The sequence below is a fragment of the Schistocerca nitens genome, chromosome 2 (genome assembly GCF_023898315.1).
Source record: "Schistocerca nitens isolate TAMUIC-IGC-003100 chromosome 2, iqSchNite1.1, whole genome shotgun sequence".
NCBI lineage: Eukaryota > Metazoa > Arthropoda > Insecta > Orthoptera > Acrididae > Schistocerca > Schistocerca nitens.
This window is the reverse complement of record NC_064615.1, coordinates 179,994,082-180,017,626: the sequence shown is the minus strand read 5'-3', so window position 1 is coordinate 180,017,626 and position 23,545 is coordinate 179,994,082. Positions and strand designations below refer to the sequence as shown.

At 40.5% G+C, this 23,545-nt stretch overlaps 1 protein-coding gene across 8 annotated transcripts in view; it reads left to right on the top strand.

The window, feature by feature from the left end:
• LOC126235855 (probable glutamate--tRNA ligase, mitochondrial) overlaps nt 1-23,545 on the top strand; it is a 353,293-nt gene that overhangs the window by 24,104 nt on the left and 305,644 nt on the right. For 5 of the 8 annotated variants that reach the window (XM_049944732.1, XM_049944733.1, XM_049944728.1 and 2 more), the window contains exons 3-5: nt 4,532-4,727; nt 4,807-5,018; nt 5,170-5,398. The exons of 2 other annotated variants lie outside the window; for them this stretch is intronic. In XM_049944732.1, the coding sequence (XP_049800689.1) occupies nt 4,532-4,727; nt 4,807-5,018; nt 5,170-5,398 (637 nt within the window). The remainder of the gene's footprint in view (nt 1-4,531; nt 4,728-4,806; nt 5,019-5,169; nt 5,399-23,545) is intronic. One more of the 8 variants, XM_049944731.1, reaches the window with a different exon arrangement.

Below are 23,545 nucleotides of genomic sequence, written 5' to 3'. Positions count from 1 at the left end.
CTAATCGCTGCTTCATCTCCACAACCATGTTGTCCAAAAATCTTCCAGTGTTGGTTCCTCAACTGATTCCTGGTACTCTTCTCTGTTTACTTCCAGCTCCACCTCTTCTACCATACCAGCATCAACCTTACCTTTGTTTTCTGATTCTGTATTCAGTAGTTCACTAAAATCCCAACTGTCTAAAATCTGATCTTTTCCCCCAATCAGGTTTCTCTCCTTATCTTTACAGAAAGCTGTGCTGGGTTGGAATCCTTTCTTTATATCTTTCACCCTCATATAGTATTACCTTGTTACCTGAGCAGTCTTTCTCTCTTCTAACCCGTTAATACACTGTTTTTCAATTGCTCTCTTTTCCATCCTACATTCATTATCTGCTTCCCTTCACATCTCTTCACTTGGTATTCTTCTACAGTACTTCCTGTTCTCCACTGCAGCATACTTTTTCTTGCCTCATTCCTTTCTTCTATCTTCCTCCTACAATCTTCATCAAACCAGAACTGGGTTCTCGATTGCTTCTTTCTACCCAGTGCAGATTCAGCTGTCTTATGTATTATATCATTGACTGTTTCTCATCTTTCATCAGTACCATCTCCTGTCAGTCTTCAGCTTCATTAAGTCTATTTGTCAAAATAGTTTTGTACTGTTGTACTGTATTTTCATCATTTCTTAACTTGGCATCATCAAACCTTGGCACAATAGTTCCTTGCCCTGTCTGTAATTGGCTACCATATGCCTGTATTTTATTCTTACCAAATGGTGACCACTATCTCCATCCACACCATGACAACTATCCACTTGTAATATATCTGAAGGATGTTGTCTATCTATGAGTATGTGATTGATCTGATTTTTTGTGACCCCATCTGGGGAGCACCAAACTTTCCTTACGGCCTTCCTTTGCATCCATGTGCTTTTAATAATCATATTATTGCCCATGGCAAAATCGATTAGTAGGAGACCATTATCGTTAGAAGTTTCATGTAGAGTCTCCTTACCAGCTGTTTTCCTGTATGCAATTTCTCTTCCTACTTGAGCATTGAAGTCCCCCATAACCAATGTTATATCTTGCTTTGCCACCCTAGCTATTTTCTGTTCCAGTTGCTCATAGAATATATTTTTTTTCCACTGGCTCTCCATCTTCTGTTGGAGCATATGTACATATGAAAGATATTCTGAAAAAGCAGGCTCAGGCTTTCATTCATAGTACACAGATTCTTTAAAGTCCAATGTGGCAGACTTATGAACACTATCAACCAAAAAAATCTGTGCCTTTGTATCCTCTGTTTCCAAAGCAGTAGAACAACGTGTGTGTCCCAGGTGGTAATATTCCACTTCCTTTTCATTTCACCTCTTGTTCTGCCACTATTGTCACAGTATAGTTTTTCATTTCCTATTTCAGATTCTTTAGTCCTCCAGTCTCATTCAGTGTTCTCACATTCCATGTCACTTCATACCATTTCATATGCCATCTCCACTGTTTGTCCATTATGTCCATCTGGCTTTGTTTGTACTTTGGTTCCATAATGAGCTCTTCTTTCCAGTGTAGGGTTGTTAGCCCCATGCCCAACCATCCTCCTTTATCCAGGCTTGGGACTGGCACTGGGATTTCCATGGTACCTCCCATTGGCAGAGTTAGTGTACACATTTTCACTTGGTTAATTTTACGTGCGGGGTCAGGAAAAAGCAAGTGGTATTAGTGAGATGAGTGCTGCAGAGGAAGCATGATTTGTAACAAGTATCTGCCTCTCAATGCAGATTAAAAAAAGAAAGAAAGAAAAAATAGTTGTTAGTTTAGTTAGGCACTGATGCTCATGATGGTGGCACTGGGGGTGGAGGTGGGTGTAGCCAGTTCATATCTCATTACACTTAGGGGTAATGGCCGTAGAAAGATTGGTAACCACTGTTCTACAGTCACCAACATTTCGACAGATGCACACCCTGTCATTTTCAGGGTACAAATGCACTAAGAAAGTGCAGTGCAAGGAGATTTAAAACATTGGTATGCAGAGCATCTCTGGAAAGATAGGTAACACTTAGAAAACACACACACAGTAAATTGTAAAACACTGGCACTACTGCCTTGGAAATAACAGGGTGTGCACCTGTCAAAAGATTGGCGGTTGTCGAAGATGTCACTTGGGTGCATTCCGGTAAGTTATTTGAACAATTTATATACCAGGAGAAACTCAGGTTTCACCTTGTATACTGTTCACACACCTGTCAGAAGTTATTGTGGTGAAGGATCAGTCCAATAATTTGTGATGCCCTAATTTGAAAACATCTGTCCTGTTTTTACATTGTGCAGGGGCTCTTGACATACATTATGAGGATTTTCAGAACTTCAGCCATGCTTCATCATAAGAAGATAGCATTTCGGGATCAACCTTTCCATCACTCACAGAGTGCAATAGACAGCTGCAGTACTGACTTCAAGCAACACCGTCTGAATGCCAACTCCAGCATCTCAAGATGACCGGAGATGCTGGAGTTAGCAGGCACTATGCATGAGGTGTGCTTACTTGTGTATATGAATGGTGTGTGTGTGTGTGTGTGTGTGTGTGTGTCTTTTAAAGATGAAGGCTGTGGCTGAAAGCGTTATGTAAGTGTTTTTTAGTTGTGCTTGTCTGCAACTCCATGTGTCTTCTGTACAGTTAAGTAGCAATCTGTCTTTTCCTACATAGCTAATATACCGCACATAAATAGGTAAAGAGAGCAATTACTGTTCAATTACATTATTGGTGGAAACTCACTGAAAACAGTAACAATCCTAAAATACCTAGGAATAAATTAGAGCTCATGTGAAAGTTTATAGATGGTTGTCCCCCCACCCCTCCCATCATTTTCAAATGGAAGAGAGAAGGGAGAAATCACTGTGGGGTACGATAGGTAGCCTCCACTACACACTATCAGGTGGCTTGTGGAGTATAGGCACTGATATACTTCAGGCGTCTTAACACTATATGCCAGACTGGGAGTCGGATATGAACATCTCATTCTGCTATCAGAACTCCTCTGAATGTCTCAGAGGAGAAGAGCCAGTGATAAACTGAAGTCTTTAGACAGACCATGCCATATATTCAGATGAACGCTGGAAGATCACTCCCTGTAAAAGGCGGTTATCTAGTGACGGAAATAGGCCAGAAAAAAAAAACTTCAGATGGGTTAGATAGTGTCTGTTTTAATTCACTTATGAGATACACTGTCCAGTCACATCAATGTGACCCTCTGTCAGAAGCCTGAATAACCACCTTTTGCAGCATGGACCTCTGTGAACATGTAGAAAGTAAATTATTGAGGTTCTGGAAAGTACTGACAATGATGTTGACTCCAGTGCCTGGACTATCTATGCTAGGTTTCTTGGTTGAGGATCCATGGCACGAACAGCCCAATCGAGGTGGTCCCACAGATTCTTGATTGGATTTGAATCTGGGAGGTGGTTGGTGAGGGGAGTACAGTAAAATCATCCTGGCGCTCTTTGAGCCATGCACGTACACTTTGATTCATTGTGCTTTCCAAAATGACAGGATGACCAGGGGAATGACAATCATTCCCCAAACATAGTGCTCCCTCCTCATTTGCTTTCAGACATTTCTTGCAGTACACATCAATGGTTATTTGTCCTGTGAAGCATAAAACATGATTTCTTTGAAAAGGCCACCTGTTGCCACTCAGTGGACGTCCAGTATGCAAATTCCAGCCTTTGTTGCTGAAGAACAGCAGTTAGCATGGCTGCATGAACCAACTGCCTGCTGCAAATGCAATGTTTGCTGAATGGTCGTTGAGGAGACACTGTTGGTAGCCCCTTGGTTCATCTGGGTGGTCAGTTCCTCAACAGTTGGATGTCCATTCACTTGTACACGTGTCTGCAACTGCTGTTCACCTCTGGCATCAATGGCACATGGTGCAACACAGCTGCCTTGGGGCCAGTTTTGGACATTGCCATGTTATACTATAACCACAGCAGCATGAGAACAGATTACAAACATAGCTGTCTTGGAAATGCTTCCACCTTTGGCCCGAAAGCCAATTATCATGCCCTTTTAGACATCAAAAGACGTCAAATGAATCACTTTGTTTCTACATTGCAACAATGACTGCACTGTTTTCGACAACTCCTGACATGCTTTATACACACTCCACTGCTAGTGCTATCACTGCAGACTGTGAGTAGTTGTTGCACATTGATGTCGGACATAGGCGGTGTCGGACACAGGCGGTGGTCATATTAATATGAATGTATTGTGTAGAATCTGCATGGCAGGCACTTGTAACCATTTCTACTTCCTATACTTCAAGTATTCAAGATGCAAATCACCATCAAACATTCCAGATTTAGATTTTCATTGCTTAAAGCAAATATGAGATGGTTCATTTGAAAACAACACAGCTGATTACCTTGCATTTCTTTCTCTAGTCCGAGCTTCTGTTCATCGTGTAGTGACTTGACTTGAAATTAAACTCAGTTGTTCATCAGCTGTTTGATGTGTGTTCCAAATCTATATTATCTGTTTTTCACCATTTAATTTTACAGGAAACACGCAGAATATTTATTATCTTCTGGGAAAGCATACCCATGCTTTTGCACTGAACGGCGCCTCGAATTACTGCGAAAAGAGGCATTGAAAGCGAGGCAAGTTCCACGATATGACAATAAATGCCGTCATTTGTCAAACAGTGAGGTTGGTGAGAGACTAGAGCAAGGTACTCCTCACTGCATTCGGTTCAAGGTATTGCATCTGTCTGCAGTAAGACTGACAATGTCTTAAATTTGTCTACCACTTTTAAAATTATTGTAATTCATTTTAGCTGTCACCTACAGATCCTTTTTTAGATCTAATATATGGTGAAATTTCATATGATTTGACAAAATCTGAAGGTGATCCTGTGATTATGAAGGCCGATGGCTATCCCACATACCATTTTGCGAATGTTGTTGATGATCATTTTATGGAAATCTCTCATGTTTTGCGAGGTGTAGAATGGCAGATTTCAACAAGCAAACACATTTTATTATACAAGTAAGTATATCTGAAACATTTGTAGATTTTTCTAGTAATAATTTTGTATTCATCAAATTGCCTGGACACTATTCTTATGCAAGTGGCAGTTTTTTAATCATGGATTAATGAAATTTTTCCTCCCTTTCTTATTTTTGATTTCATGTTACAGAGCATTTGGTTGGCGGCCACCACTGTATGGTCATCTTCCTCTGATTATGAATAAGGATGGTACCAAACTGTCTAAGCGCCAAGGTGACATAACTGTAGAGTATTTCAAGAAAGCTAACGTCTTTCCATTAGCTTTAATTAACTACATTACAAGCGCAGGTGGTGGATTTGAAAGAAATATGGATAAAGTGAAACCACAGATATACTTGATGCAAGACCTGATAAATCAGGTAAGCTGTTTGCAAGTTGTGACAGTACATCTACTAGACCAAATGTACACTGATGAGCCAAAATATTCCACTGTCCACCACGACATTGAATGCCACTTGGTGGTGTTGTAGGCACATGATATTGTAAGGAAAATATAAAGTAGAGCAGAGGTGAATGAGGAATCATTCTAGTGACAGTATAGACTGCAAATGGGGAAATGCAGTGACATATGTGACTTGAACATTTAAGGGTGGGTTATTGCTCAGCATCTGGGAATGAGCATCTTGGAAACAGCATAGCTGGTCAGCTATTCATGTGCTACTGTCGTGAGCCTCTATGGAAAGCGACACCACGAGTAGGCAACTGTTGGGTGTGCAAGTCTCATCACAGAACATAGAGGGTGGAGGTTTTCCACTCTGTAAACCAGAATACACTGCAATCTGTGGCAGATCTAGTGTCAGACAAAAGTGTTTGGGAGCACGCTATTCACTGCACGCTGTTGAACGTGGGGCTCTGAAATAGACAATCCCTGCGTGTTTCCATATTGACCCCATGACATTGTCAGTTACCACTTGGGGGAATCACAGTACTTGTTACACTTGGTGAATAGTCTTGTCCAGATACACTGACATCCAGGGAAACAACTGCTCCAAACATCTGCTGCATCACTGATGCAGGTCAGTGGGGCAGTGCTGTACTTGTCAAATCCATGCCATGTAGAATTGCTGCTGTATTGTGGATCAACATGCTATTAAGCAGATGGTCTAATGTTTTGACTCATCAGTGTATACTACTAAGTTATTTAGATTTGGAATAGGAAGAGGGTAAGAAAAGAATAGGAAGAATGAATTGAATGAAAATGAAGCAAAGAGTATCCTATTCATTGTAATCTGAGGGCGATGCAACTGAAAAGAATAATTAAATATAGAATGTATAGTTGTCACCTTATTTGTCACAATGATTTGAAATACAGGATTCCGTCATTTTAGAATCAAGTCTAAGAAATATCCTCTTTATTGAATTGGCAAATTATTAGAATTTTAATTCATAGTTATGCCAGAAGTTATATGGACTGAAAGTGCAACACATCCGATTAAATTTAGTATTTACGCTATAAAATTTTCACTGATAGTTTAGCGGCTATGATAGGAACTCCTAAAAACATTGTCAGAAATTGGTGTAGTTGTTTCCATAATAACAAACTAATAATTTCTCACCTATGGATAATGGAAGATCAAAGACTTGTAGATGGTTGAGATTTGATTGCCAGAGCAAATACTGCTCCGAAGAATTTGTCAATGAAGTCTTTTGATTTTAGTGATCAACAGTGATCTTAGAGCAAGTTGTTTTCTAAAAGCTTACACTACTGCTGAAGAAAATGTCATTTTATAGAAGCCTTGTGTTAAACACCATCTTAGGAGTATTTTTGTAAATGCTGTGCATTAAAATTGCACTAACTGTCAGTATAAGATACATCAAAAGATGTAATGCAAAGACTACTAAAAAAGAATTGTAGAATTGTGACTGAATGAATACGAGTATAGTGACTGATTTACTTCATGAAGAATTCAGTATATTGTAATAGTGGCCAAGTTGGTTATGAGTCAGACATATGCTCTTTGTTTAGAGCCTTGCTTAATATCTGTACATTTCATAAGGCTAATGAGGATTTCTGATATCTACAAAAAGACAGAAAACATTAAATTTCAAAGAGAAAAGTGCAATCAGAGGGATGGAATAAACTCTGAATATAATGAGAGAGATTCAATAAAGAGAAGGAAAATAAGGCAGTGGGTGGTGGGGTGGAAGGATGATGAGAAATAAATTTGTAAAGTGAAGAAAACCAAATTAATTAAGAAAAAGCTGACAGTTTTGGTGAGCTTGAAGAGACAGATCATGACATAATTAAACTGAGCCAGTTACTGGAAAAGTCCAGAAACTGTGATTTCTGATATAAGAATTTAGATAACTGTGCTGATGATGATGGTACTGAAGTACAATGTGTTATGGTAGATGGTTAGCCACTTTACTGTCAGTGACTTTTTACATATAAGTGTTGATTCTGTAAAAACTCCCCATACACAATTGGAGGCATAAAAATGTGGCATATCTGTTTTCTAAACACTGACAAAGTTGCAAATTGTACCAGAATATTTCAAATGAAGGGTATTGAAAAACTGAGCTCCATAAAAGATGCATGTACGCTTTGTGTAGGGCTTCGGTGAGCGTTTGGAACCCAATGAATGACAGAAGGAACTTATTTCTCGTATCCAAGAATGACACAGATGAATAAAATATTGTGGTAGAGGATGTGAGTGAGCTGTTTGAGATGATACTGATGACATCAGTCAACAGCAATGTTTGAAATGTTTCTCACTTTGTGTGACTACTACATTTTTGCTCCAAAAATAACAAAAATATGTGATTTAAAAATCTTGAAAATCTTTTGTAGTCAAGGCTCTGATGTTTTGTGCCTAGTTTCTAATTTTTACAACACTATTGTGTTCTTGTGAACAGACTGGGCTTGTATTTGGGAGTAAGGAGGTTCCAGTTTCCGTTGGTCATCCTGATTTAGGTTTTTGGTAGCTTCCCTTAATTACTTCAGGTAAATGCTGGGATTGTTTGTACTACAAGGTCATAGCAGCTAAATGTCCCATCTTTGTCAGACATGACCTTTAAGTATGTCAATGCCTGTGTATACAAACTCTTCCCCCACCCCCATTAGACTGTAATACCATGATGTACCATATCCTTGTAAAAGTGATCTGCAAGTGAACAAAACTACTACTAATAAAAGTTATCTCTTGGTTGGCAGTCTTTTGGAATATTCTTACACTTGAAGAGTCATCACAGAATCAACACAGAGTAGGAAATAAATTTGTATAACCCTATACCCTTTTTTTTAAAAATATATAAAAGCTTTTGTTCATTGACTTCTTTTGCTTTTTCTGTGAAATAGGGTCTTTGGCACTATGTTAAAATGCAGATATATGGATGTAATACATTTTACTTTCAATTCTGATGTGTTGTAACTAAGCAATACTGGCCTATCAAGCAATGGGCCAGATTATTCTTTTTTTTAGGTTACGATACACAGTTGCATGTTTATCTGGTCTCTATTGCATGAGTATTAAAAGCAACAGATTTGGTAGCGTCCAGTGAAATCTGATGTGTGTGTGTGTACCCTTACTTACATAAATTTTGAGAAATCTTTTGACTTAATTTCTACAAAATCTGTACTAACAGCAATTAAGAAATGAGGTATTGATCCAACCTATGTTGGTGCACTGGAATATACTTGAATGCTACAGTTTCCTTTATTTTCAGCAATATAATAGGAAACTCAAAATTGAAAGAGAAGTCAAAAATGTAAGGGCATAGAATTAGACTGTTTAGCATTTGCTGATGACATGGCACTGGTCGCTCAAGACATTACTGATGCACAGAAATGGCTAGAATTATTACAAGAGCAGGCAGCAAAAATAGGATTAGAAATTTCATTTGAAAAAACAAAATTTATGACTGACATCAAAGATGCACCGTCTGACCTCAAAACTGGTAATAACAACATCTCTCCAGTAAAATAATTTATTTAGGTGAATGGATTGCAGAAAATTGTAATGAAAAAAAATCTGTCAGATCATGAGTCCAGAAAATGGAGACAGCGTTTCAGCTAACAGAAAATGTGTGCAACAAAAAGTGTCTCTCATGGAACTGCAAAATATAACACTATACAACAGTAATTAAACCCGAAGCTCTCTACGCATCTGAGACACTAAATCTTCAACACAGAACACTAAAAAGGGAATTAGAAGTGAAAGAACGTAAAATAATGAGGAAAATCGTAGGACCAAGAATTAAAGGTGGTGTGCATTATCCAAAACCCAATGCAGAAATATATAAAAATATCTCCAAAATAACAGACACAATGTGCATGAGAAAAATCCAATTCATGGGGCATTTAGAAAGAATGGACTCAAACAGGTTAACGCACAAAATCCATAAATTTTTAAAGAACAAAACTACAAGACCAAACGGGTACGAACAGATGGAAAAACACCTGAGAGAATTAGGATCTCCAGATCTATGTGACAATTGAAATCAGAAAAATCACCAACACATGGGGTTTTGAGGAAGAAGGGAGAAAAAGTAACCGACATACGTGGTCTGCACAACGAAAACTAGTCCATTCGTTATGCCTGAAGGAATACTGGGCGAAAAGGAAGGCTAACAAATGTTGATTACGCATGGTCCTAAGTGATCCATCCATGAAGAAGAAGAAGAAGAAGTCAGACAAGTAGATACTGTATCACCAAAACTATTCTCAGCTATCCTAGAACAACTTCTCAGATCCTCAAACTGGGAAAATGAAGAAGGAAAATGTGTTAATGGAACACATCCAATCCATCTACTTTTTTGTGATGATATTGTACTCTGGCGTGTGGTGCAGATGAATTTCATAAACAAATAATTTGTGACATAGTTGCAAAGGCAAGGAACAATGTGAACACAAAAGAATCAGATTTCATTGAAGAGTGTACCAGTGCACAAAATAATTGCAGGAATGGGTATAGGCAGACTACATTGGACAACTGGATGGTGAAAAATCAAGGAAAAAGTGTGTCTTCCCAATCTGCAAGCGTGTGGAAATAGAAGACTAATTTGGAGAGATGGGTAGTAAAAAATACATTGACCAGACCTTCAATCGAAACTTCTTTTTTTTTTAGAGAAAAGAGTGTAACTGCTTCTGCCAAACAAAAGCTTGCAATTTATCACCAGAACATTAGAGGCCTAAGTAGTAAGATCAATGAGCTTATAATCAATATACATGAAACCACAAGATATAGATTATGCCCATGTTTTATGTTTTAGTGAGCAGCATATTAATTCTGGTATAGAAAACCTTATAATAAACAATTATTACTTAACATCATCATTTTGTAGAAAATGTAAAGAAAAAGGAGGTGTTGCCATTTATGTTAAAAACGATATCACATTTAGAGTAATAAATGTGCAGAATTATTGTTTAGAACAACATTTGGAAGTGTGTGCCACAGAATTGCCCTTGAATAATTCCCATATATCAATAGTCACAGTATACACAGCAGCTTCAGGAAACTTTAGTCTCTTTTTCAATAAGCTAGATGCTCTCCTAATATACATATTCAAACATGAAACAGATGTGACAGTGCTTGGGGACTTCTGTGTGAACTTTCTAACAAATTCTAGAGACAGATCAGGCCTAGAAAAACTGATGTCCACATATAATCTGGTTTCTGTGGTTAGTTTTCCTACTAGAATAACTTTGTGTACAAGCACACTGATCGATAATATATTTATAGACCAGATCAAAATGGGTGATACCACTACCAGGCAAGTCATGAATGGTCTATCTGATCATGATGGACAAAGACTCACTATAAACAGCACAAGTATTTATGTGAATGATAGTGGACCCAATTGGAAAACAGTTAGGACAGTTAATGGAGAAAATATCCAGATTTTTAAATCGTATCTCCAAGACACAGACTCGGCACCTATGTATAATTTAGAAAATGCCAATTTCAAATACAGTTTTTTCAGTAATGAAGTGGCACTGAGATTTGAAAGCACCTATCCAAAAAAGGATATACAAGATCCAAACCACAAAACATACCAAAAAGCCCTGGATAACCACTGGTATTAAGATTTCATGCAAAAGGAAACGGCAACTGTAGATTGTCACAAAAAATTCAGACAACCACACCCAGCTAAATCACTATAAAAGAATACTGCAAAGTACTAAGCAAAATTATTCAGAAGTCAAAAAGTTTGGATCTGTGCTCCAAAATTAATAAATCTGGTAACAAAATCAAAACTGTATGGGAAGTGAAAAGAGAGAGTCTGGTGCAAATTGCCCCAATAGGTCCCAAAACATTGTTCTCAGTAATGAAGATAGACAGGTACAAAATCAAAATACTGTGGCAAAAATTTTCAATGAGCATTTTCTAAGTGTTGCTGAGAAAGCAGGACACAATGGCTCCTTAGAAGCAGCATTAAAAATACTGAAAGGTCATTTACCAAACTCCATAGGGCAGATAGGTGTAGCCCCTATAACAGTACAAGAAGTAAGAAAAACAATTATTTCTTTAAAAGCAAAAAATTCAACTGGTGTTGATGACATCTCTAGCAAATTGCTAAAAGCCTGCTGCAATGAGTTCATTGAAGTCCTAGCTCATATATTCAGTGCCTCTCTAAAACAAGGTATCTTCCCTGAAAGGATGAAATGTGCTGTTGTAAAGCTCCTCTACAAAAGAGGCAATGCCTCAGATGTTACAAACTATTGACTACATTTGACTACATTTTCTAAAGTTCTTGAAAAGCTAACATATGCCAGAATAGTCAGTCACCTAGAAAAACATGTAATAATTAGTAAAAACCAGGTTGGATTCAGAGAAGGTATCTCCACAACCGAAACAATATTTTAGTTTACGAATAACGTTTTGTAATGCCTCAACAAAAAAACATTGCCTGTGGGCATATTTTGCGATCTGTCTAAAGCCTTTGACTGTGTTAGTCGTAGAATATGTATAGAGAAAGCATGCCACTATGGACTCCGAGGACAAATGCGCAACTGGCTCAAATCCTACCTACACAGTAGACAACAGAAAACAGTGCTAGATGATAACAATAGTCACATAGGAGGGGTAGAGTCCGACTGGGGAACAGTAAAATATGGAGTTCCACAAGGTTCTGTCCTTGGTCATATATATCAATGACCTATCATTGTCTTCAAACAAAGCAAGCAATTTTACAATGTTTGCTGATGACATAAGTATTGTGATAGACAGTAAGATACCCTCTGATCTAGAATTAAATGCCAACCACTTACTTGAGGATGTTCTGACCTGGTTCACAGTAAATTCTCTATCAATAAACCTCAGCAAAACTAATTACATTCTGGTCACACAAGTCCACAGGAAATAACACAGTACATGAGAGCCAGCAGATAGAGAGAGCAGATTGTTTGAAATGAAATGCTTGGGCATATATATAGATAGCAGGCTTAACTGGGAACAGCACATCAACCAAACCCTGAAAAGGCTCAGCTCAGCAACATTTGCCATTTGGATAATCGCCAAAATTGGAGACATCAGTGTCTAAAAATGACATTAATGTCTCAAAAATCTGCTTACTTTGGCTACTTTACACTTATGTGTTATGAAATAATCTATCGAAAAAGGTTTTTACAAGCTAGAAAAAGGTTGTCCAAATTTTGTGTGGAGTGCCTCCAAGAATCTCATGTCGCAATCTTTTTAAACAAATAGGGATCCTACCCACTACTTCACAATATATAACTGTAACCTGAGAAATCTGTCCCGGGTGCAGAAAGGTGTGAAATACACAAGCAATGCACTTACAAGTAATATAAAGTGCTACGAGAGAAAAAAGTACTGTTTAAAAATAAACTAAAGGAGTTCTTGCTTGAAAAAATTTTCTATTCTCTAGAAGAATTCTATAGCAGAGATTGCCAAGTTTATTTCCCAAATACTATTGTATATTCCTGCCTCAGTATATCTTGCTGTGTTAACCAGATTAATTGGTGATCTGTAAAAAATTGTTGGACAAAATCAGAATGTTGTATCTGGAACTCTGCTTGTGAGTGTAATTTTATCTTACTGATTGTGTTTCCAGCTTGTATTATGAATCTTTGTTTATTGTCCCTATGGAAACTAATGTAATAATGAACTAAATGTTTTTGGGATGTTCCACATCCATGTGTTAACACGCAGAACTGGATCTAAATAATACATATTGCAATAAAATAAAAATAAAATAAAATAAAATAAAATTGGCGTAGCGTAGTAGAAAGTAGTATTGAAATTCAGTTATAATTAGAATATAATCAACACAATGAATAGAAAATAATACAGATAAACAACAAGGATAATGGAATGTAGTCGAATTAAGTCGAGTGATGCTGAGGGAATTAGATTAGGAAATGAGACACTTAAAGTAGTAAAGGAGTTTTGCTATTTGGGGAGCAAAATAACTGATGATGGTCGAAGTAGAGAGGATATAAATTGTAGACTGGCAATGGCAAGAAAAGCATTTCTGAAGAAGAGAAATTTGTTAACATCGAGTATAGATTTAAGTGTCAGGAAGTCGTTTCTGAAAGTATTTGTATGGAGTGTAGCCATGTATGGAAGTGAAACATGGACGATAAATAGTTTGGACAAGAAGAGAATAGAAGCTTTCGAAATGTGGTGCTACAGAAGAATGCTGAAGATTAGATGGGTAGATCACATAACTAATGAGGAGGTGTTGAATGGTAGGACATGTTCTGAGGCATCAAGGGATCACAAATTTAGCATTGGAGGGCAGTGTGGAGGGTAAAAATCATAGAGGGAGACAAAGAGATGAATACACTAAGCAGATTCAGAAGGATGTAGGTTGCAGTAAGTACTGGGAGATGAAGAAGCTTGCACAGGATAGAGTTGCATGGAGAGCTGCATCAAACCAGTCTCAGGACTGAAGACCACAACAACAAGAAGAAATAAACAGTGAAATTTTAGAAACAGTTGATACGTAGGTTAGTTGAATTGAAGCATCAGATAGAAAAGGAACAAAATAAATAGAAGAATAAACACTGTTTTGACCAATATTGGAAAACAACTTTCAAAATAAAGAATCCAGAGTGCATGAAATGGGAAGTTTACAGTCGGCTAATGTAAAATTATGAGACAGGATTGCTAGCCAGTGACTGCCTTCAGGTGGGGAATTTCTGTGCTTCCAATAGACAAATATAAAATTACATACACTGTCGTAGCTTTTGGAAGTAATAGCTTCTTCCTCAGGGGGAAGAGAGGGCTAGTATGGGCAAGGCCAAAAAGGAAAAGCAGGTCACTGAGACCCCAGGATGTTAGAGATCCACGTGTTGTAAGGATGAGGGAAGAGAAAGATGAAAGGGGTGGCATCAGAGAGTGTAGGAGGTCAAAGACAGTACATTTATAAGCACTGTGCCAGCTTCGGTCTAGAGATAATGAGTAAAAGATAAAGAGGAAGAGAAATGAGTATTACAATTAATAAGTAGAGAAAATGAGAGAAAGGGAGGTGGGAATGAATAGATAAAGCAGAAACAAAAAGTAAAACAAGGAAATAGTGAGACAAAATAAATAAAAAACATATACTATACAACGTAATTAAAAGATGAAGGTAATGAAAAAGAGGTAGGTAGATAGATAGATAAAGAGAGAGAGAGAGAGAGAGAGAGAGAGAGAAAGCAAGCATTAACAGAGGACAAGTCCTAGAGAATGTAACAGGGGTTAAATCCAGAGGAATGTAAGGATGTGTTGAAGTGCAAGTTCCCATTTCCAGGGTTCAGGGAAACTAGTATCAGATGGAGGATTGTTATAGTCCATATGGTGTAGGAGGCAGTCAAGTCCCTTGAGTCATGCTGCAGAGCACTGGTGAGCAACTAGCGGCCCATGGCCTGCATCTGGCCTGCAGTTGGTTTCAGTCCAGCTCACAGAGGGAATTCATGGGGGAGAGAGTGAGGTGCTCACATTATACTGCACCCTAGACAGACCTTCACATAGTTCCACAGACAGCTCACTTCGGGTTTGCAGCTCATTAAGCAGATCAGTGAAAGTTTTGTTTACTCTGTGCAAGGGCAATGACATTTTGCCGCCATTAGATTTGAACAACAAAGAGAAACATGGCTCCAGTCTGAGCTCAGAGTTATGACCCATGTGCTGATGTGCATGTGGAGAGTGGGGGGCGACACCTACCTCGAAGGTGTGTGGGAAGAAGTATTTTTGTCTCTCAGTCATTGCTAACAACACTTGTATGTTATTTACTGCTAACTGTTTACTACGTCTGTGGTACACATTCATCACAAACATTGGTAGTAGGCAACAATGGTATAAAAAGTACTGACTACTCACAAAATATACCAATTTGAGTGTCAGCAGGGGCCATAAATTGGTCAACAAACTTGTTATCTGTTGTCAGTTCATACGTAAAGTTCTGTGTTAGCTGTTTGTTAATTTCGTGCAACTATTTGTGTGCTTCTTTAGTGAGTTTATTCACAAAATATGTGGCGTTATGAAGAGATAAGTAGGTGCAGGATGTCGTTAATTCCAAGAGATGGGAATCGAGGATTATTTCCTTACCATTTACACAGATAAATATGTTTGTTGTTATGTTGTGAATTGCCGTGTTGTCATGTAATTAAATATGAAAATATATTTTTCTACAAAATGCATTGTTGAAAAACTGCACTCTATACTTTCTCATATTTGTTATAACGTCAAGTTTAACACATGTATTTCAGAACGACACAACACATATAAGTCACAGAGTAAGTTGACAAGTAAGACATGTGTACATGTTAGCATTCGAATGAGCACTGAGTCCCAGTCTAGCGGCCGCTGCTCGGTTGGCCGCTCAGGTGGCGAAGCTGCTGCATGGCTGGCAGACAGCGCCGCACATAGAGGACGCGCGTAATTGCGCGGCAGCGCTTTGAATGATCGGCGAGTCACAACACTTTTCTTCCCTTTGAAATTGTTGCACTGGTCCTGATGGAGGTGTCCTGGAGATGGCTAACGTCCATAGGCGCTGTTTGACTCGTCGTAAAGTCTCGAGGAGAAGGCTTCCCGTACGGACAGAAGTGTCCCCGATGATAACGAGTCGAGATGACAGGAGACGTAGGGGTCGAATCTGCTGGGGCCCCATGCACCAATCTGCCCGTTGCGGCAAGTCCGGTTGATATGACAGGAGACATGGGCGATGTGTCGGCGTCCGTTGGAGGAGGAGGCGAGTAGATTGGCTCTGACAGAGGATGGTCATTCAGTTCCTGCATGGGCACATCTCCTGGTGGCGTCCGTTCTTGTGCTGGCATCGCGATTACGGTGAGAGGGCTGTGTTGTGAGTATTGAGAGATGCCAAGATCCCGAACGTCAGGTAGAGCCGAAGGTGGTGTAGCAGCATTCGGAACAGGCGTTGCCGGCACACGAGGCCGAAGCTGGTCCGAATGATGCACTGCAACACCCGTGTCCATCTGGATTTCATACAGGCGTCGGCCACGGTGTCGTAAGATGCGGCCCGGGCTCCATTTTGGCCGCCTGCCATATCCCCATACCCAGACGAGGTCCTCGGCGGTGAACCGGCCAAGTGAAGGCACCTGCGGCAGTGAGGTGGATGGCTGCAGAAGATGAAGTAGCGTGTGGGGATGTTGGCCATGTAAGAGCTCAGCCGGGCTGTGGTCGCCCATGGGGGTGAAACGGTAAGACACCAGAAACTGAAGAAGCGCATCATCAGCAGCAGAAGAAGTTAGAAGTTTCCGCATCTGAGCCTTAAATGTGCAGACCAGTCGTTCAGCCTCACCGTTTGATTGTGGATGGAACGGTGGGGCCGTGACATGCATAACGCCGTGACGAACACAAAAATCCGCAAAATCGGAAGAGGCAAATTGCGGACCATTATCAGTAACAAGAGTAGAGGGGAGGCCTTCCAAAGAAAAAATGCGGGCGAGAGCACTGGTGGTTGCCGCGGTGGTAGGCGACGTGCAACGGACAATGAAAGGAAAGTTAAAGTAGGCGTCAATTACGAGGAGCCAATAAGTACCTAAAAAGGGTCCCGCAAAGTCAGCATGAATGCACTCCCAGGGCTTCTCAGGCGAAGGCCACGGTGACAAAGATGACTTCGGGGCAGCGGCCTGTGACGCACAAGGACCGCAGGCAGCGACCATGTGTACTATTTCAGAGTCTATGCCAGGCCAGTACACGTGACGGCGCGCCAGAGATTTTGTGCGAGACACACCCCAGTGCCCTTGGTGAAGGAGGCGCAAGACCGAAGCAAGCAAAGACGCAGGTACCACAACACGCGGCAAAGCATTGTCAGTGGAAAGGAGGATAACACCATCCCTAGCCGTGAGGTGGTAGCGCAAAGCGTAGTAGTTCCGCAACGGATCAGAAGTCATAGCGGACGGGCGATCTGGCCAACCCTTCTGAATACAGCGTAAAACCCGGGAGAGGGTAGGGTCAGAACCCGTAGCAGCCGCCAGCCTGTCCCCAGTGATGGGGAACCCGTCCACAACCCGCTGCTCGGCAACATCCAGGTGGAAACACAAAAGTTCGTCCCTATCGAATGCCAGATCAGGACCCATGGGAAGGCGAGACAGAGAGTCAGCATTAGCATGTTGAGCCGTTGGCCGGAAATGAATCTCATAATTGAAACGAGACAAGTAAAGAGCCCAACGCTGGAGGTGGTGTGCAGCCTTGTCGGGAAGTGACTTTGAAGGATGAAACAAGGAAACAAGTGGTTTGTGATCCGTAACAAGATGAAATTTTGAGCCATAGAGAAAAACACCAAACTTATGAAGAGCATAAATAATGGCCAAAGCTTCTTTTTCAATTTGAGAATACTTTTGTTGGGCATCCGTGAGCGTTTTGGAGGCATAAGCAATGGGTTGTTCCGAACCGTCAGAAAAATGGTGCGCAAGGACTGCACCGATCCCGTATTGAGAGGCGTCTGTGGCAAGAACAAGATGTTGGCCAGGTCGATAAGTAGCCAGGCACGGGGCCTGTTTCAGCATAGTCTTCAATTTCTGGAAAGCCGCATCGCATGACGGGGACCAGTGAAAAGGCATGTTTTTATGCAACAGGCGATGCAACGGCTGAGCCACCGAAGCCGCAGACGGTAAAAACTTGTGATAGTATGCTATTTTCCCCAAGGCCTGCAGTTCCTTAACAGATGTAGGGCGAGGAAGGGCATCGATCGCAGCGACAGTTTGCTGAAGCGGACGAATACCATCCTGAGAGAGTTGAAACCCCAAGTACGTGATAGATGCCTGAAAAAATTGTGATTTCTGAAGATTAAACTTAAGACCGGCAGTCTGTAAGACATGAAAAAGTGTGTGGAGATTTTGAAGATGTTCTTCAGTGGTGGAGCCAGTGACAACAATGTCGTCCATGTAATTGATGCACCCAGGGACAGGGAGCAATAATTGTTCCAAGAATCGCTGAAAGAGAGCAGGGGCGCTAGCAACCCCGAATGGCAAGCGTTGGTATTGATAGAGGCCGAAAGGCGTGTTAAGGACCAGAAACTGCCGGGAAGCAGCGTCGAGAGGAAGTTGATGATAAGCTTCTGACAGGTCAATTTTAGAAAAATACTGGCCTCCAGCAAGTTTAGTGAATAGTTCTTCAGGACGGGGCATAGGGTAAGTGTCGATGAGGCATTGAGCATGTACAGTGGCTTTGAAATCGCCACAGAGACGAATATCACCATTTGGCTTAGCAACGACAACGACAGGAGAGGACCACTCACTGGAAGTGACAGGAAGCAAGACCCCTGAAGTAGGGAGACGATCCAGCTCCCGTTTTACCTGATCACGAAGGGCCACAGGAATGGGCCGAGCCTGAAAAAACTTAGGCCGAGCAGTGGGTTTGAGCGTGATATGAGCTTCAAAGTTGTTTGCACAGCCTAACCCAGGAGAAAAAAGGGACGAAAATGTCGTCGACAAGGAATCCAATTGGGCATAAGGAATAGCATCAGAGACGATATTGACAGTGTCATCTATGGAGAACCCAAAAACACAAAAGGCATCGAAACCAAAAAGATTCTCTGCGTTACTGTGGTCGACCACAAATATGGGAACAGTGCGAATGACGGATTTGTAAGATACCTCAGCATTAAACTGTCCCAAGAGATAAATCTTCTGTTTATTGTACGTCCGTAATTGCTGAGTGACAAGTGACAGGAGTGGAGAACCCAACTGAAGATACGTCTGAGAATTAATTATAGTGGCAGCAGAACCGGTATCCACCTGCATGCGAACATCTCGACCAAGGATTTGGACAGTGAGGAATAACTTCCCTGAAAGGGAAGAAGTGCAATTGACAGACAACACAGAATCAGAATCAGTGTCATGTTCATGAACATCATGTATGCGGTCGGATTTGCAAACGGAAGACACATGACCTTTCTTTTTGCAATTGTGACACACAGCCCAACATTGGGGACAATCCTCGCGTGAATGTTTCGTAAAACACCGCGGACATGAAGGACGTTGCCGGGGGTTTTGCTGCAGTTTCTTAGCGGGTTGTTTACGGGTAGGCCGAGGCTGTGCGTGGGAGCGCACTGTGGCCACGTCGGCAGGCGGGGACGCACCGCACGCCTCGTCAACAACGCACAGAGGTTGTATTTCCCCGACATCAACCCACGCCTCTATTTGCGCCCCAGCGGCGCGAGAAATTTCAAAAGACTGCGCAATGGAGAGAACTTCATCTAGAGTCAGATTTGCTAATTGAAGGGATCGTTGCCGAACTTCTTTGTCGGGCGCCTACCAGATAATAGCATCCCGTACCATGGAAGCGGCATAGGATTCTTTGTGAACATCAGTAACAAATTGACACTTTCGGCTGAGGCCGTGAAGTTCAGCAGCCCAAGCGCGATAGGATTGATGTGGCTGTTTTGACAACGATAAAAGGCAACACTAGAGGCTACCACATGCGTTTGCTTTTGAAAATAGACAGACAGAAGTGAGCACATTTCAGCAAAGGACAAAGACGCAGGATTCTTCAAAGGAGCCAGTTGCGACAACAACCGATACATTTGAGGTGAAATCCAGGAAAGGAACAAAGACTTACATGGTTGTTCGTCCGTGTCATGAAATGTCAAGAAGTGCTGTCGAAGACGTTTTTCATAATCAGACCAGTCTTCCGCCGTCTCGTCGTAAGGAGGAAAAGGGGGTATAGCCAACGACGAGAAACGCCCCGCATTTGACGCCGCGACGAAATCGCGAATCGCTGCTGTTAGAAGCGTTTGCTGTTCAAAGAGATTTTGCAATAGTTGCTCGACAGTAGCCATGGAAACCTGTGGGTCAACGGTGAAAAGGAAAGATCCACTACCTCATCGCCATTTGTTATAACGCCAAGTTTAACACATATATTTCAGAACGATACAACACATATAAGTCACAGAGTAAGTTGACAAGCAAGACATGTGTACACGTTAGCATTCGAATGAGCACTGAGTCCCAGTCTAGCGGCCGCTGCTCGGCTGGCCGCTTAGGTGGCGCAGCTGCTGCATGGCTGGCAGACAGCGCCGCACGTAGAGAACGCGCGTAATTGCGCGGCGCCGCTTTGAATGATCGGCAAGTCACAACAGTATTAGTGTTACTAAGTAATTCTTCTCCATTGTAGATGCCTTGGAGCACTGCAGCTGGTGAAATTGTAGGTAATTTATAATGAATTGTGATGTTTCAAGATGCCTAACTTCCCATTTTTAGATCTTCACATTTACTGATGTGTTGAGAACATACATTCTTTACTAATGGCATTGCGGAATTTTGCAGTGGAAGTCTTTAAAGACAGATGCTGTAAAACATTATAAGTAAAGAAAAAAATGTTTGATACACGCAAATAAATGCAAACATTTGAAGATGGAGTGAACATAAAATGAATGAACCCTCAAAAATATGTGTTTTGAGGTATAATTTGTTGATGTGTTGGAACATTATCCCATAAATATGAACATCAAGGATGCTATAGTTCTGACTTTATGTGCTAGGAGCTCTGCTGTCACTTCATGTGATGAGGCGGCCCACAGCTTCAGTAAGTATGTGATTCAGGCCTACGGATCACCAAAGATCGCCCATGCCTGCCATAGAACATGTCCAGCACCATGATATTTGGTGTCCCCATGGCAGACAGTTCTTCTATGTCCATTCGTGCTCTCAGCTAGATTGTTGGTGGTCTTTCCTATATGAAAGCTAGGGATTGTCCAAAAGTTTGTTGATAAACAATATGTGTTGTTTCATAATTTCTTTGCTGTTGATGTTGTATGATTTACTAGTGGTGGGGTTGGAATAGGTGATGGTGGAAAAGGGCACGTTTCAAAATGGGTACAATTTCAAGCATCGGTTCCTTGGGATAGGGTAAGGGTTCAGGAATGTCATGTGGTTTGACTAGGATGTTGTGGAAATCAGGAGACAACGGAAAGCAGCTGTGGGTATAGGGGGGAGGGTCTTTGGGAGAGATGATCTCATTTCAGCACTCGACTTGAGGTAATGATAGCCTTGGCAGAGAAAAGTGTTAAGGCAATAAAGGTCTGTGTGTTATTGAGTAACAAGAGGATATGTCTGAGTAAATGGAAGTGGGAGCTGTATTAGTCATTTGGGTAGGAGGAGGGTACTGTCTGAATAGATCTGTTTGCAAATCAAGTCTGTGGGATAATTGCGGGAAGGTTGCTAATGTTGGTGTTGAAGGATTCATTAGTGTAGCAGCTCTTTTGAGTTTGGAAAAGGAGTTACATTGTCAAAGGATGTCAAGGTATTCTTCTTCACCATGAGTTCAGAGCAGCTTCAGGAAAGCTTCTTCTATATGACCCATTAAAAGGTTGGCATAGGAGAGTTATTGGGGTTTCTAACTGCGGATTGCTCAGTGTGCAATGGTGATATGCAGTTAGGAAGTACTTGAAGAGATATAACACAAAGAAATAGATTAGGAAACAGACTAGAGTGAAGTACATAGCATAATTGTAATGGAAATTAAGTGAAGGTCATTGGGAGGTACTGAAGGTGAACTTATAAATTGACCAGGATTGTTCTTTGCTAGATTTCAAAAGATAAGAAATAACAGAGGTGATGATTGAATGGAAGATGACATTACAAAATATGCAGGTTCAATATGGCTGCATGTAACTGAAGACCATAATGAATGAATATAGGAGGCTGTTATCCAGCAATAGATGTTTTATGACTGTTGATGATGTTGATGAGGATGATGATATACATGAAAATATAATAGAAATGTAAAAAAAAAAAAAAAAAGAAACAGAACAACGAAATATCTGGAAAAAATCGTTTGGAACTTTTTTTTTAAAGGCAAAGTAGTCCATATTTATAATGGATTGCAATTTATAGCACTGCTATTTGTCAGTTGAAATCTATTTTGCTATCCATTTGGATTTTGACATAGTTTGAATGTCTTTATTTCATGTAAGAGTAGAAAAATGGCAAAATACAGCCATTCTTTTCACAAAAGTAGATTATAAACTACTTTTTTGAATAATGAGATAGTTCCATCATGCTGTTCATGGTGTAGAAGGACTTCTTTGAACTTTGTGGCTGGATAAAACTTTTGTTGGTCATCTTGAACAAAAGTGAGAAATGATAGAAGGCAGATAAGCATTCAAATCTGTATCCTGGCTGCAAAAACAAATCAGGACATTGTAACATTGCTTTTCCTTTATTTTAGGGTACAATTAAGCAGTGTCAGAGAGAGAGAGAGAGAGAGAGAGAGAGATGAAACACAAACAAAGAAAACCACATTATTGCTCAGAGTAATAAGTGATAATTTATGAAATTATTACAACTCCCAGGGTAACTAATGGAAGAACAAGTATAATTAATTTTTGTGTGTACAAAATAGCTATTTTCATCATGGAAGATGCGTTTTTCTGAGTTTACCAGAGTAAAACTAGCACATACTAATAATGATGCACTCAAAGAGGTCCTATTTTAGAGAAGATTTAATGGTTGGAATGTTATTATCTTTTTGATTTTTGTTTGAAAGAGTGATACCTATCCACATGAATTTATATACTACATTAGTGTATTTTCTGAATTCTTAACAAAGAGATAATGGTTCTTGTTTGGTATACAGACAAGTAATAAGCAAAGGTGAGGAAAATGAACCAGGTGGTTTGATAAGTGTTGCAAAGCCACATGTAACAGCACTAAGCTTAACTAGCTTTCAGATTTCTACACAGACTTCTAAACATACACAACTATGGCTGTGGAGGTACTGACTGTGTCATTGTGTTTCTTCAGATTGACAGGAGAGTGGTGGTGGAGTGGGGAAAGGTGGAAAGAGATGTGGCAACTGGGAGGGTGTAGCACATACGATGCAAAATGGGGTTGGGGGAAATGATGGGAGGCATGGTAGAAGTGGGGCAGATGGTTCTCATTAAGAGTAACATCAGAAGCAAAAGTGGGTGAAGAAGGGAAAGGAGAATGTGGGGGGAAAAGTAAGAGGAGGAGAGGTGTGCTGACAGGAAAGGAAAAGTTAGCTGGATATGCCTATTGCCTTACTGAAGCCTTCAGAGACAGACACTATCCTGTAAGTTAGTCCAGAAACAGATTTCCAGTGCCATCTCATCCTGGAAACCAATAAACCTAGTCC